Source organism: Protopterus annectens, chromosome 2.part1 (assembly GCF_019279795.1).
Source record: "Protopterus annectens isolate FY-2018-M chromosome 2.part1, PAN1.0, whole genome shotgun sequence".
Lineage (NCBI taxonomy): Eukaryota > Metazoa > Chordata > Ceratodontiformes > Protopteridae > Protopterus > Protopterus annectens.
In genome coordinates, this window is record NC_056729.1 from 1878966319 (window position 1) to 1878978874 (window position 12556).

At 41.2% G+C, this 12556-nt stretch overlaps 1 protein-coding gene across 1 annotated transcript in view; it reads right to left on the minus strand.

Moving 5' to 3' along the window:
• LOC122794677 (disintegrin and metalloproteinase domain-containing protein 33-like) overlaps window positions 1-12556 on the minus strand; it is a 2280125-nt gene that overhangs the window by 217552 nt on the left and 2050017 nt on the right. Inside the window, exon 21 of the mRNA XM_044063306.1 lies at window positions 2067-2408. Coding sequence (XP_043919241.1) covers window positions 2067-2408 — 342 coding nt within the window. The remainder of the gene's footprint in view (window positions 1-2066; window positions 2409-12556) is intronic.

A 12556-nucleotide genomic window follows, 5' to 3' on the forward strand; every position in this document is an offset into this window, starting at 1 on the left:
TGAAGTAACACAAACATTACAAATTTAACTGCCTCTTCAGCTACTACAGCTAACCTGTCAACTGTCCAGATTTTCGCAGAATGTCCTAATATTTGGTGTTTTCCTCATAAAATTTGTGGTATTCTGTCAAATCATTGAAACCTGAAGTCAGTAAACAATGACAGACATTTGGGTTTTAGAGTTCATAGCCACCAAGAAATTCATGATAACACAAAACCTTTTATTCTAGCAACTTTCTATGTTTATAAGAGCAATATTTAAAATCTGTCCCTATTTTTGGGTCTTTGTTCCTCCCCATTATTTATTGTGCTAAGAGATTGAGAAGTGTGAGCTAACCCTTTAGCCACTCCTTCTCACTGCTTCTTCTAACTATTTCTCAAACAGTATAATATTCATGTACATCATCATCCTCTACAAGTCCTTCTAAATTTTATTGATCCCTGTGCCCCACTCTTTTTCAGTTTTTACACTGTGACATTTTCTTTCCATTCACTATGGTGTCCCTCATGTCTCACAATATTTCTTTGCTGATCAAGCCTCTGCCCTGATAGTACTGGTGAATGGAGACATAAAGATCAGGTATGGCCTGTATGGCAAGGACTCAAGAATTACACAGATACTGGAGTCTCACCATTGCCTCAAAGCAGTTTCACATCATCACATCAAAAGGGAAAGGTGGGAGAGTGGTTTAAGCACTGGGCTGACAAGCAGTTGATACAGAGTTCAAATCGTGACGTGGGAAGTACTTAAGAGTTTGCGAATTGGCATAATAGTTAAGGTTTTTTTACCTCACAGCTGGAAGGTACAAGGTTTGAATTTACCTTTGGTCACTGTCCTGTTATTGATTTTTCATGCAACAGTCTGAAGACTTGCTGCCAGGTATGAACCTACGAACCTCTTCTGCTGTAAGGCAGGCTACATGAATGCGGGAGACTTGCCAAACAAACTTGGCAAGCTAGTAGAATGAATTGTAGCTCACATGCAAGGGCTTGCTCTCTCTTGTGGAAATCTAAGTAAAACATGTTCTGTTCCCAGTGTTACCACACTGAATGGACCATTGACTACCAATGGAACAGTGATCATAGTCTGGTGTGTGTGTGTGTGTGTGTGTGTGTGTGTGTGTGTGTGTGTGTGTGTGTGTGTGTGTGTGTGTGTGTGTTTACCAACATAATGTTGAATTTCATAAAGTCTAATAGTCATTTGGTTGAAAAATAACATCTCAACCCAAAACATTGAATTATCAAAATGTCTACAATCATTTAATTGAAAAAGCAACAAAATCAACCCTACTATGTTGCAGGGGGGCTGTGCCCCCCCCTCCACACACACTTAAATACATCAACTCCAAGATCGCACTACAGTGCAGAAATGGGCAAATTCGATACTTTCGACATTGTGTGTTTAGACTCATTTTATTTCAACATTTTGATCATTCAATATAGTGTGTTCAACCAATTCAGTTTCAACCATTTAGCATTCAACATTATGTTGGTAAACCATATATATATATATATATATATATATATATATATATATATATATATAAATAAAAAAAAATTTGCAAGTAAGTATAAATGTGGACATTATCTATAAATGCTGATACACTTAGATATGACTGGACAGTTAGGTATATCACATAAGAACTTTCAGCAAACTGTTAACATATCTAGCAATCCATATGTGTCAATTCTTCTGTAAGGGAAATACAGATTCAGATGATAAAAAAGTCCTAACAAGTGCAAAACACATGTTCATATCGTATCTTTTAACGTTTGTGTATTGTACAGTAGGCTATCTGACACCAGACATTCCAGTTTTATTTATTTAAGTTGTTATTACTAGATCAACCATAGTTTGAGTAATTCTTCAGATGCAATATGGGTCTGAATGAGATTTTTCTATATCCCCTTGTTATTGTGTTGTTTTGAATGTTGATGTGATTGCGTGTTTCTGTAAAACTTCATTTACTGCTTGTGCTTCACTTTGCAGATATTTTCTGGTATTTCTGTCTAGAATTTCTGTGCTATTGTAACAGGATTGTGGGTCAGTAGTTAGAGCTTACTTACTGGAATGTTCTTTGCTGGCTGGATGGGTAGAGGTTTTCTTGGAGGTATAGGTTTCATTGCATCATCTTCTGACTTTACAGGGAACACAAAAGGTTTGCTAGCAGGAGGTATTGGTTTCTTGACAGGAACTTCTTTCTTTGTAAGGAATGTTGGTGAGCTTCCAGTTGGAGGATGGCTTTCTTTCTTCCCAGGAAGCATGGGTGACTTTCCAATGGGAGGTGCAGGTCTCAACGGTTTCAGTTCTCTCATACCTTGGCTCTGGCTGTTGTGAATAGGTGCAGGACGGAGGGGACGCACTATATTGACAGGCTGGTAGCCATTTGCTGAAGCTTCTTTTCCAGGCTGTAATACAAAATAGAAAGTTATTACTATTCATGTCTACAGGTTACCTTAGGAAAATAAGTCTTTGTTTTTAAAATAAATTGATTTTTAATTTGTGCAAAATAAAACATAAGAAAATTACAATTTGAAATGAAGACATTGTCATTACTCCTGTTAAAAGCATTCAAGTTGCTGGTTTGCTATTTATTCTTAGTAAAAGTGTAGCTGACTTTTTTCAGAGAAATTGATGAAAGGACATTTGCCCTGGCTTGGCTGTCCTTACTTCATCCCTTTCTTCCTAAAGTTCTTACTGCTCAGAGCATTTATCATTAGGAAGGGCTGGAGGAAATGCATCTATGGTTTCTCAGCCTTGGTTTTTGAGGGAATAGATACAAAATCCCAGCACAGCTCCTGCCATGGCTCAGACAGTGGGAGTGTTGCCATATTTTTCTCCCCACATTTTAGGAAATGATCTTCAGATATTTTCATTTAGTTTCTGTCACTCAGGAAATTTACATGTTGGATAATCTGGAGCAATGATTAAAGTAATACACCATGAGTGTCTGAGCTGTATCCTACAGAAATGGGTTTTAGACGACAGAGTCCCACAACTTGTAGTTGTGTACTGTTGTAGCTCTGGTAAGGTCAGTTAAGCAGAACAAAGTCCCCTGTTTATTTTTGTTGTATTTATTTGTTAACCAGATAACCCCACTTGACACAAGTGACATTTTAGGGGTGACCCAGAAGCTTTATTTGGTTAAATGACATGCTGAAAATTCGCAATGTTTGTGAGGGCAAACTGATTTTATCAAACCTAGAAATGTAAGATGTAGCTGGTCAACACCTTGTAGCTTTAACTTGCTAAACTGCCAGACACTGATGTTCAACCTTGAAAACAGAAAGTTGTACCAATATGTCACTACCTCACTAATAAAAACTAAACAAAGTAAACAATCTTCCTATTTTCACAAAAAAAAAAAAAAAAAAAAAAATAGAGAAGAGAGTTAAAGAGCATAGCTGACAATACAAAAGGAACAGCCTTCCCCGGGTTTACAACACTTCGTACATATCCAGGCTGTTTTTACTTGGTATGATCTAACAGTGACAGATGGGTAGTGCTTGACAACATTATTTGAAACATCGCACATATTCTTTTGTTTCTGTCATTTCATTGTTTAAGACACTTCTCCCACTGACTCATCATCTTAATACATCTTGTTTTACCTCTCTCTCTCTGTCTCCTTATTCCGATGTCTCAGCTAGAAAGTCATCTGACACATGCTGTATTACCATCACCCACTGTGCCAATGGTTTTGAGTGAAGAGATTGGAGGGGGATAAGTTCAGATGACATGAAAGCCTCTTTGAGGAAGACCTGACATTACTTTTTCCCTGAAGTGTGGAAGTGCAGAGGTTGAGTATGCAATTCTGACAGACTCCGCCTAGCCTTGTATAGAACCCTGCCTCCAGCAGGGGTCCCCAAAGCACTAAGTGTGACCCCCAATTTCCTGTTACAAATACACATCTGTCTATGGATGTTTGATACTTCTCTTCCTGATCAGCACTCTGACACCAAAACTCACATCTAAAATTGGGATCTCAGTGCTACAGGATATAGGAAGTATGCACTTACAGTAACACTGGATCTTTTCCATCCCAGTCTGTCCAGTATGACATCCCTCCCTCTGCAAAATAGTTAGCTCTTCTTAAGGACCTGATAGGCCTGCCTAAAGCTCTCTGCTCCTTCCTAGTTGTAAGCATAACAAAAGATTCACCGTGCTCTAACATCATTAGACCCAATGAACTTGATCTGAAGTCAGTCAGTGCACAAGGAATTACTGGAAGAATTTTTTTCTGAAGAAATTAGAGTGAAGGAGCACTGTCAGAAGGCCAGATCAGAGCCAACAAGTGGCCTAGTAACCATTAATTGTATCACATGGACTAGGATGAAAATGATCCCATGTTATGGTGTGTACATAACTCCTGATCCGATGTTGCCTTTTTCATCCATCCTAACTTGTGGGTTATTGGATCTGACTCATATCTGATGTTGGCACTCTCAGAATATTCAGTCCAGGAGCTTTGCCTCCCCTACCCATAACTCCCAGTTCTAACTGCAACTTCTCAGGTCTCGTTTGCTGCCATTGAGTTCAGATCATGGTCTGAGAGCTCCGTCACCAGTGTATCCTTTTTGGATAAATTTTTTTCTTAAAGATTTATATATTTGTTTGCTGTTCATAGTTATATACTAAGCTAACAGCTTGTCCCTGTGTATCATGGAAGTTTCTAGAGGTTATGTTGGGGGGGTATGTTAGTTTGGGCATTACTGTCTGCCTCTGTCTGTCAGATAAATGGGGACTAGACCCAGGATAAATTTCTGATTTCCTATACACTGTTTAAGGTTGCACTTAATAAGGTAAGGGATAGACTGTGCTTCGCATGGACAGGGAGCCTGTTCCAGAGCATAGGAATCCCCTGATTGCCAGTATGTCTTATTTATGTCACAAGCAAAATTTAAATCTTTGGATCCAGTGGTTCTGATGCTATTTGCTTTACTTATGTGCAGAAGGTCCATCAAAACTAGATCCAAGGATGCCTTATAAGCCAAGCCTGTCAGTAACCTGTAGGAGACAAAAGTATAGAGATAGGGCCCTAAGGTTATCCATACAGGGCAGTGTGTTTATACCCTTGATTCTGCTGGTAAGGAACCTTTGTGGACATTCCAACTGCTGCATGTGTTTGGTCAGGTACATGCTAAAGGGGGGCATTATACTCAATGATGTGTCTGATAAGTGCTGAATAAAGTGGCACTATGACTTCCTTGGGCCTGGATGCCATGCCCATACTTATAAGTTAGGTGACATGGAATGATCTTTTCTTACTACTTTGGCCCCTGCTTCCTCCTTGTATTCCTAATTCCCCTGTGTTACGCCAGCGCATACTCCTCCTATGTTCCACCTTTCCTACCTTCATCTCAAACTGACACATTCACCAGTTTGCTCCCATATTCATTCTCTCATTACTACTACATCTCCTCTTCCCTTATTCAACCCCACCCCTTGCATCTATTCTATCCTAAAATTATCACCTCTAAAGCCAAAATACTTACCTCTAAACCAATGTTATTTCCTCCCAAACATATACGAAGTAAACCCAAATGGCTAAAAACTCCTTCCTTCAACAACCTTATATTTGCTGAGGATATCCATCCCAACCCGGGGCCAAGCCCCCTTACTAAACCCTCCTTCACCTTTTTCCCCCTCCTCCCCCCATAATACCCTAAAATTCTTCACTCTCAGTGCCCAAAGTCTCAACAATAAAATTCACCACTTTCAAGCATGGCTAATTCATAACCAACCTGACATCTTAGCTATCTCAGAAACCTGGCTCAAGCCCCATATCTCTGACTCTGAAATCTTGCCTAAAGGATTTCAGTCCCTCAGAACTGACCGACTAAATAAAAAAGGTGGTGGCACTGCCCTTATCTACTCTAATCTTCTTACCTTAATTCCCCTCCAAATTCCTATCCCACAATTCAACAATACCGAACTAACAGTTGGTCTACTAAAAATGAACAAGCACAAAAATATCTACATCATAGCCCTTTATATATCTCCTGGTAACAACATCTGTACCCTCGAAGATATCCTCCTGTGGGCCTCATCCGAAATGAATTATGAAACCTATATTCTAGAGGATGTAAATCTCGACTGGAATAAGTTCAATAATCCCTCTCCCACCCTATCCATCAACCTCTATAACTTCACTCAAGTAATCTGGTCCACCACTCGACCCAACAAAACAAATCCCCCAGGATCCATTATAGACTGGATCCTAGTCACCCATCCAAATAAAATAACTTACTCTGGTACCATTCCCGACACCATTAGCGACCACCTCCCTGCCTTCATACATCGTTCAACTAGCCCCCCCCCCCATCAGCATCATTACATTCTCACCCACAACCTTAGCAAGTTCAACCCCTCAACCTTCTCAAATATCTTCAAATAAATAAACTGGCAAATCCTAAACACTCTTACTCTTGATAAAGCAATAGAACACTTCAACTCTGTCTTCCTCGACACTGTAAACTCCCTAGCACCACTAAGAAACAGAAGAATAAAAGCTAAAACCGCTCCATGGCTCTCCAAAGAAAACAAGCAAATTATGCTTCAAAGGGACAAAGCTTGGAAGCTTTACCATAACAACAAACTGCCCAAAACCCTGATCGAATACAAACAACTCCGTAACCTCGCAAAGCAACACATCACAAAGGACAAAAAATCCTACTACTTTAAACTCCAGTAAAACAATAACAATAACCCCAAACAGTTCTGGAAATCCATAAACTCCCTTCTCAACCCCGGCTCCAAGAATAACCCCTGCCCTGACCCAAGTATATTTGACCTTGAACTAAGCTCCAAATTTAATTCATTTTTTATTGAAACTATCTCCAACCTGACCAAGACCTTTTCTAACAATAATCCACCTAACCACCATTCCCCTTCTCCTAACCAGCCTATGTTTGAGCTTAAGCAGTCTCTACTAATCTCACAAAAAGACTCCTATCCAAACTTAAACCTTGCTCCAATGCTGCTGATAATATTCCCTCCTCCTTCCTAAAATGCGCAGCCAACAGTATTGCACTCCCAGTTAGCATCCTAATCAACAGATCTATAAAGGAGCCATATGTACCCAAACTTTGGTGTTCTGCTTACATTCTTCCTCTCCACAAAGGTAGCAAGAATACTGACATCTCAAACTTCTAGCCCATTGCTCTGCTGTCTCCAATCTCCAAAATCTTAGAAAAATGTATCCATCTCCAACTTATAGATTCATAGGCTGGTGCTAGGCTATCGGCCCTAGGGCCTATACAAGCCAAGCCATAACAATTCTCTGGCTATTTCTTCCCACACTATTTACTTCTCTGGACCCCTGTCTAGCAGGGAGACTGACGTGATCCCCGGGGTGAATTTCCTTTCTCTCATCCAATCATGAAAGTTCCTTTTGAAGAGGGCCAAAGAGGCGCTCTGCTTGACATGTATGGGCAGTCTATTCCAGAGTCTGGGGAGTCTCTGGGTCAGAAACCTATCCCTCCAGCATGTTTTGTTTATTGTGATGACAAGATTTAGATCCCTGGAGCGTGTGGCTCTGAGGGATTAGGATTTCTTTAAGTGTAGCATGTCCAACAGCTCAGGGTTTGACATGACCTTGTATGTTAAGCAGTGATCGCCTCGGAGTAGACGAAATGCGACAGAGTATAGCTGGAGTTTTTTATGGCGGTCAGCATAGGGCATCTGCTTTAGGCCTGTGATTCTTTTAGTGAGGTATTTCTGCGGCCTTTCCAGTTGTTGCAGATGTCTTGAGAGGTACATACCAAATGGGGTGTTGTGTTCTATAATGGGTCTAATGAGGGATGAGTACAGTGGGACAATGACCTCCTTTTTTCTGGATGAAAAGCCCTTAGTGATGAGGTGTGCCACATAGAAGGATTTCCTGACTGTTGTGGCGATGTGGTTATTGAAGGTGAGACCACTGTCCACCTGCGTCCCTAAGTCTCTTATCACACTTTCAATGTTTAGTGTACTGCCACCTATATGATAATTCATTTTCGCAAAGGGGATAACTATACATTTCTTGGCATTGAGCTTGAACCCATGGCTTTGGCACCAAGCTTCTGTTTCTGTTAGGCCCTTTTGTAGAGTATCCACATAATTTGGGGATTCAATAATGGCTGCCAGTTTGCAGTCATCTTTGAACTTTGTTAGCCAGAGTCCCTTAGTGTTGGCCTGTACTTCAGAGAAGTAGATGCCAAACAAGAGAGGTCCCAGGACTGAACCCTGAGGTACTCCACTTGTCACTTGTCTGGAGCTGGATTTGGAGTCAGCTACTTTTACAGTATGGGTTCTGTCAGTAAGCCAGTTGGCAACCCATCGAGTGATGTAGGGATTAATGCCCAGCTTAGTAAGTTTATCTATGATTTCAGAGTGGGGGATGGTGTCAGAGGCCTTGGCGAGGTCCAGATAGGCTGTGTGGACTGCCTTACTCTCGTCCACGGCTCTGGAGACTGATTAGAAGAAGTCAGTAGGGTTCAGGAGACAAGATCGGCCCTTCACGAACCCAAACTGGGTGGGGTCCAGTGTTTTAAGGTTGCCAGTGTCTTTGTTTATAAGTTCCATGATAATACGTTCCATGGTCTTGCAGATCAGGCTCGTCAGACTGATGGGGCAGTAGTTCCCAGGATCCAAGGTGAATTCCCCCTTGTGGAGTGGGATAACTGTAGCTGTGCGCCACTCAGTGGGCACGAAACCTGAGACGAGGGTATGATTAAACATGACACTTAGGTGAGGTGCCAGTTCATTTTGTAGTTCATGTAGTACACAGCCCGGGATGTCATCTGGTCCCATGGATGCTGTATTCTTAGCTTTGGAGAATGCATTTTTTCCTGTGTGGCCGTTATTACTGGAACTTGGCAATCTTCCAGTATTGAGATGGGCCATTTAGGGGGTGAGAGGGGGGTGAAGTTGGCACTGAATCGATCTGCCAGGATATTGGCAATATCCTTGGGATCAGTATATTTAATGCCATTCTGTTGTAGCTCAGAGCAGATCTGAGCATTGCCATTTAGATTCTTGGCATAGTTATAGAATGCCTTGTGGTTGTCTTTGGAAACTTTGGCAATTGTATTTTCGTAACTAGCTTTGGAGGATTTTATGAGGGATCTCAGCTTCTTACTGAGGCTGGTAAGGGAGTTTTTTGCATCCTGGGATTTTCCTCTTTTCTGAAACAGTTTTTTCCTTTTGTTGTAAAGTTTGTTTATGGCAGGGGACCACCAGATTGGCTTCCTTTTTTTGGAGGAGAGCATCTTGGTTCTATTTGGGATGGCACGATTCATGCATGAGTGGATGTGCTCGTACAGTGCCTTAGTGTAGGACTCAGCAGTCGAACTTTCAGTTCCCGTCTGCATGGGTGTCATGAAGTTTGTAACTTCTGACTTGAGTAGCATGATGTTGGCCTTGGAGAGGTTTTTTATGGAGGTTTCCTTACTGGGGGGTGGGGTGGGATGTGGATGTTAAGGGTGATTAGCCTATGGTCTGACCTGACCAACGAGGGGGTGACCATAGGGGTGGAGCATCGATTTCCCATGTTGGTAATGACCAGGTCTAAGATATTGGAGCCCCTGGTGGGACTATGGATTAGTTGATCCAGGGCATTGGAATTTATGAATTCTAAGAACCATTGGGCAAAGGTGTTGGTGCATGAGTAGATTTCCCAGTTAATGGCAGGGTAGTTGAAATCAACCAGTATTAGGGTGTATGGTTGTATATTAATATTTTCCAATATGTTTAGAAAGGTGTAGTGAGAATCTTGGGGCATGGTGGGGGATCTGTAGCAAGCTACAGTTTGGATTGCAGTCTTACCTAGTATTAGTTGCACCTGGAGAATTTCAGATGCATTGTGTTGGGTAGCTAAACTGGTGGTGTGAATATCCTTGGTGAATATGGACACTCCTCCACCTTTAGTGTTTCGATCCTGGTTTGGTAGCTGAAAAGTGTGGTAAGAGTTGTAGCCTAGTATTGCAGGGGTGCTCTCTGGAGCCTTGAACCAGGTCTCAGTTACTGCACAGATATCGATGTTCTCCATTTTTAGGAGTGCCTCGATAGAGTGCATTTTGAGGTTTAGACTTCTAGCATTGAGTAGCATTACCTTCAGATTTTGCATGCTTGTACCTGTTACGGTGGTGGTTTTGTCCTTTGAACTTTGCCTAAAAAAGGCAATATAGGGGTGGCAAGAGCCTTAGCCAGTAACCTGAATCCCAGGGGCGACAGGTGCAGACCATCTCTGGCAAAGCATCGTGGTCTATTGATCATGACGTCCCAGGCAGACATATACTGGATCCCCTTTGAATGACACTAGAAGCTTAGCCAATTGTTGAAGTCAATCATTTTGCCCTTGTATTGTGCCTTTCCAAACCCAAAACCAACTCCTAACATCTACCCAGTATGGCTTCTGCCCTGGCCACAGCACCATAACCGCTCTACTCTCCTTCTTAGAAACTGTCAACCAAGCCCGAAATTCAGGACATTTAGTGTAGACAGTTCTACTCGACCTTTCTAAGGCTTTTGACACTATTTCCCATAACCACCTTATCTATCATCTCTCTAACCTACATCTCTCTCTCTCCAAACACTGTCGCCTGGTTCTCTTGCTACCTGTCAGAGAGATTTCAGGTAGTCAAATGGAAGAGCACCATCTCCTCATTTCTTCCTACCCCAACTGGTGTCCCTCAAGGGTCCATCCTCGGACCTATGCTTTTTAACATCTTTATCAATAACTTTCACTCTGCCATTCCTGATGCCAAAATCATTCAATATGCAGACGATTCTACGATAGACTGCTCTGCCTCAAACCTCCCTGAACTACTGACTAAAACTCAAGCTGCCTTTTCTGTTACTGAAAACTGGATGCAACAAAATCACCTGTCTCTAAATGCAAATAAATCTAAACTTCTACTTTTCTCTCCCTCCAAGACTTTCTCTTTTGACAAAAATTAATTTAAAGTCCTCAGCCTTTCCAACTCTGCCATTGAAGTAGTTCCCTTTACAAAACTTCTTGGCATTACTATTGATTAACACCTCAAGTTCGATATCCATATCCAACAAAATATAAAGAAAACCCACCAAACTCTAGGAATGCTTTATAGGAACAATCTCTTTCTTTCAAACTCCACTAGACATACTTTAGCTACTACTTACCTCCTCCCATCCCTGTTATATGGAGCCCCTCTTCTAACTAACCTGACCGCCACCAACATCTCTAAACTGGAAAACTGCTATAACAAAATCTCCAAATTTGCATCCAGATCCAAAAACTCCACCCATCACTGCCATACCCTTAATTCTCTAAACTGCACCGAGGTACCACACAATAGCGTCTTTATTACACAAAAAATAAGAACAGTGGTGAGCGCTTTCGCAAAACTAATTGCTTCATCTGATGAAGCAATTAGTTTTGTGAAAGCACTCACCGCTGTTCTTATTTTTTGTGTAATAAAGACGCTATTGTGTGGTACCTCGGTGTATTTTTGGTTCTATATAGTTCTGGTTTTGTGCACCTGGGTTTTACCTGAAGCCGTTTCTCTTTTTATACACAATTCTCTAAACTGGCTAGAACTCCCTAATTATCTAGACTACCTCCAACTTACCACAGCACACAGACTTGTATTTCACCCAAATATATGTCCAGCTGTAATAAACATCCTTCCCCCCTACACCCCCAATAAACCTCTTAGATCTGAAAATCAAAACCTAATTACTATCCACAAACCAAAACGGCCTGCCGGTCAGCTTCTCCTCTCTTTCTCACTAGGCAAGAAATGGAATTCTCTCCCTTCAACTCTTAGGACAATAACTAACTCAGAAAACCAACCCAGATTTTCACTTACTTGCACTCCAAATGGAAATGCACCTGCTTTCACCCTGTCCAACTCTTTCTAACAACTGCCCTAAGGAGGTGTTACTCCTTGGCTCCTAATCTCTCTAACACCCCAACAACTAGTTCCCTGAGCTGTCTCTAGCTCTCTGCAATTCCTTCTGAAGATGCTATATCTACCTTGTAAATAGCTTCTTATGTTGAATGAATGCATGTAAACTGTTTCCTTACTTTAATCGATTGTCATTTTAAATGTTACTACACTTCAGTTGTTATGAAGGTATTTCCTAAATGAATCTCAATAGTACAGCCTTCCAGATACATCAAAATTGTCTTTTGTCAACTAAACCTGATACAGAATGTTCATTCATGTAAACTGTACTTTATTTTTGTAACTTACTTACTTTTTTATCTAATTTTTATGTTATAGTGCAGCTTTTCTCCCCAGGCCTCCACTGAAAACAGGCACTCATGGGACAAGTGGACTTCCCCGGTCACCAAACTGAAATAAATGAATAAATGTTAAGTCAAAGACCAGATTACCATCTGCATAGGTTCCCAGATCCTGGAATACTCTTTAAGGGTGTCTTATCAATGGAGTAATTAGCCTGGGTAGTAGTTTTCTCAAAAGACACTATAATGCATTTTTTGACATTGAGTTTTAGTCCATAACTTTATCATGAGTCATTTGTCTGTGTTAGATCCTCTAGTGTGATGTTTGTGTCATGGTGGGAATCT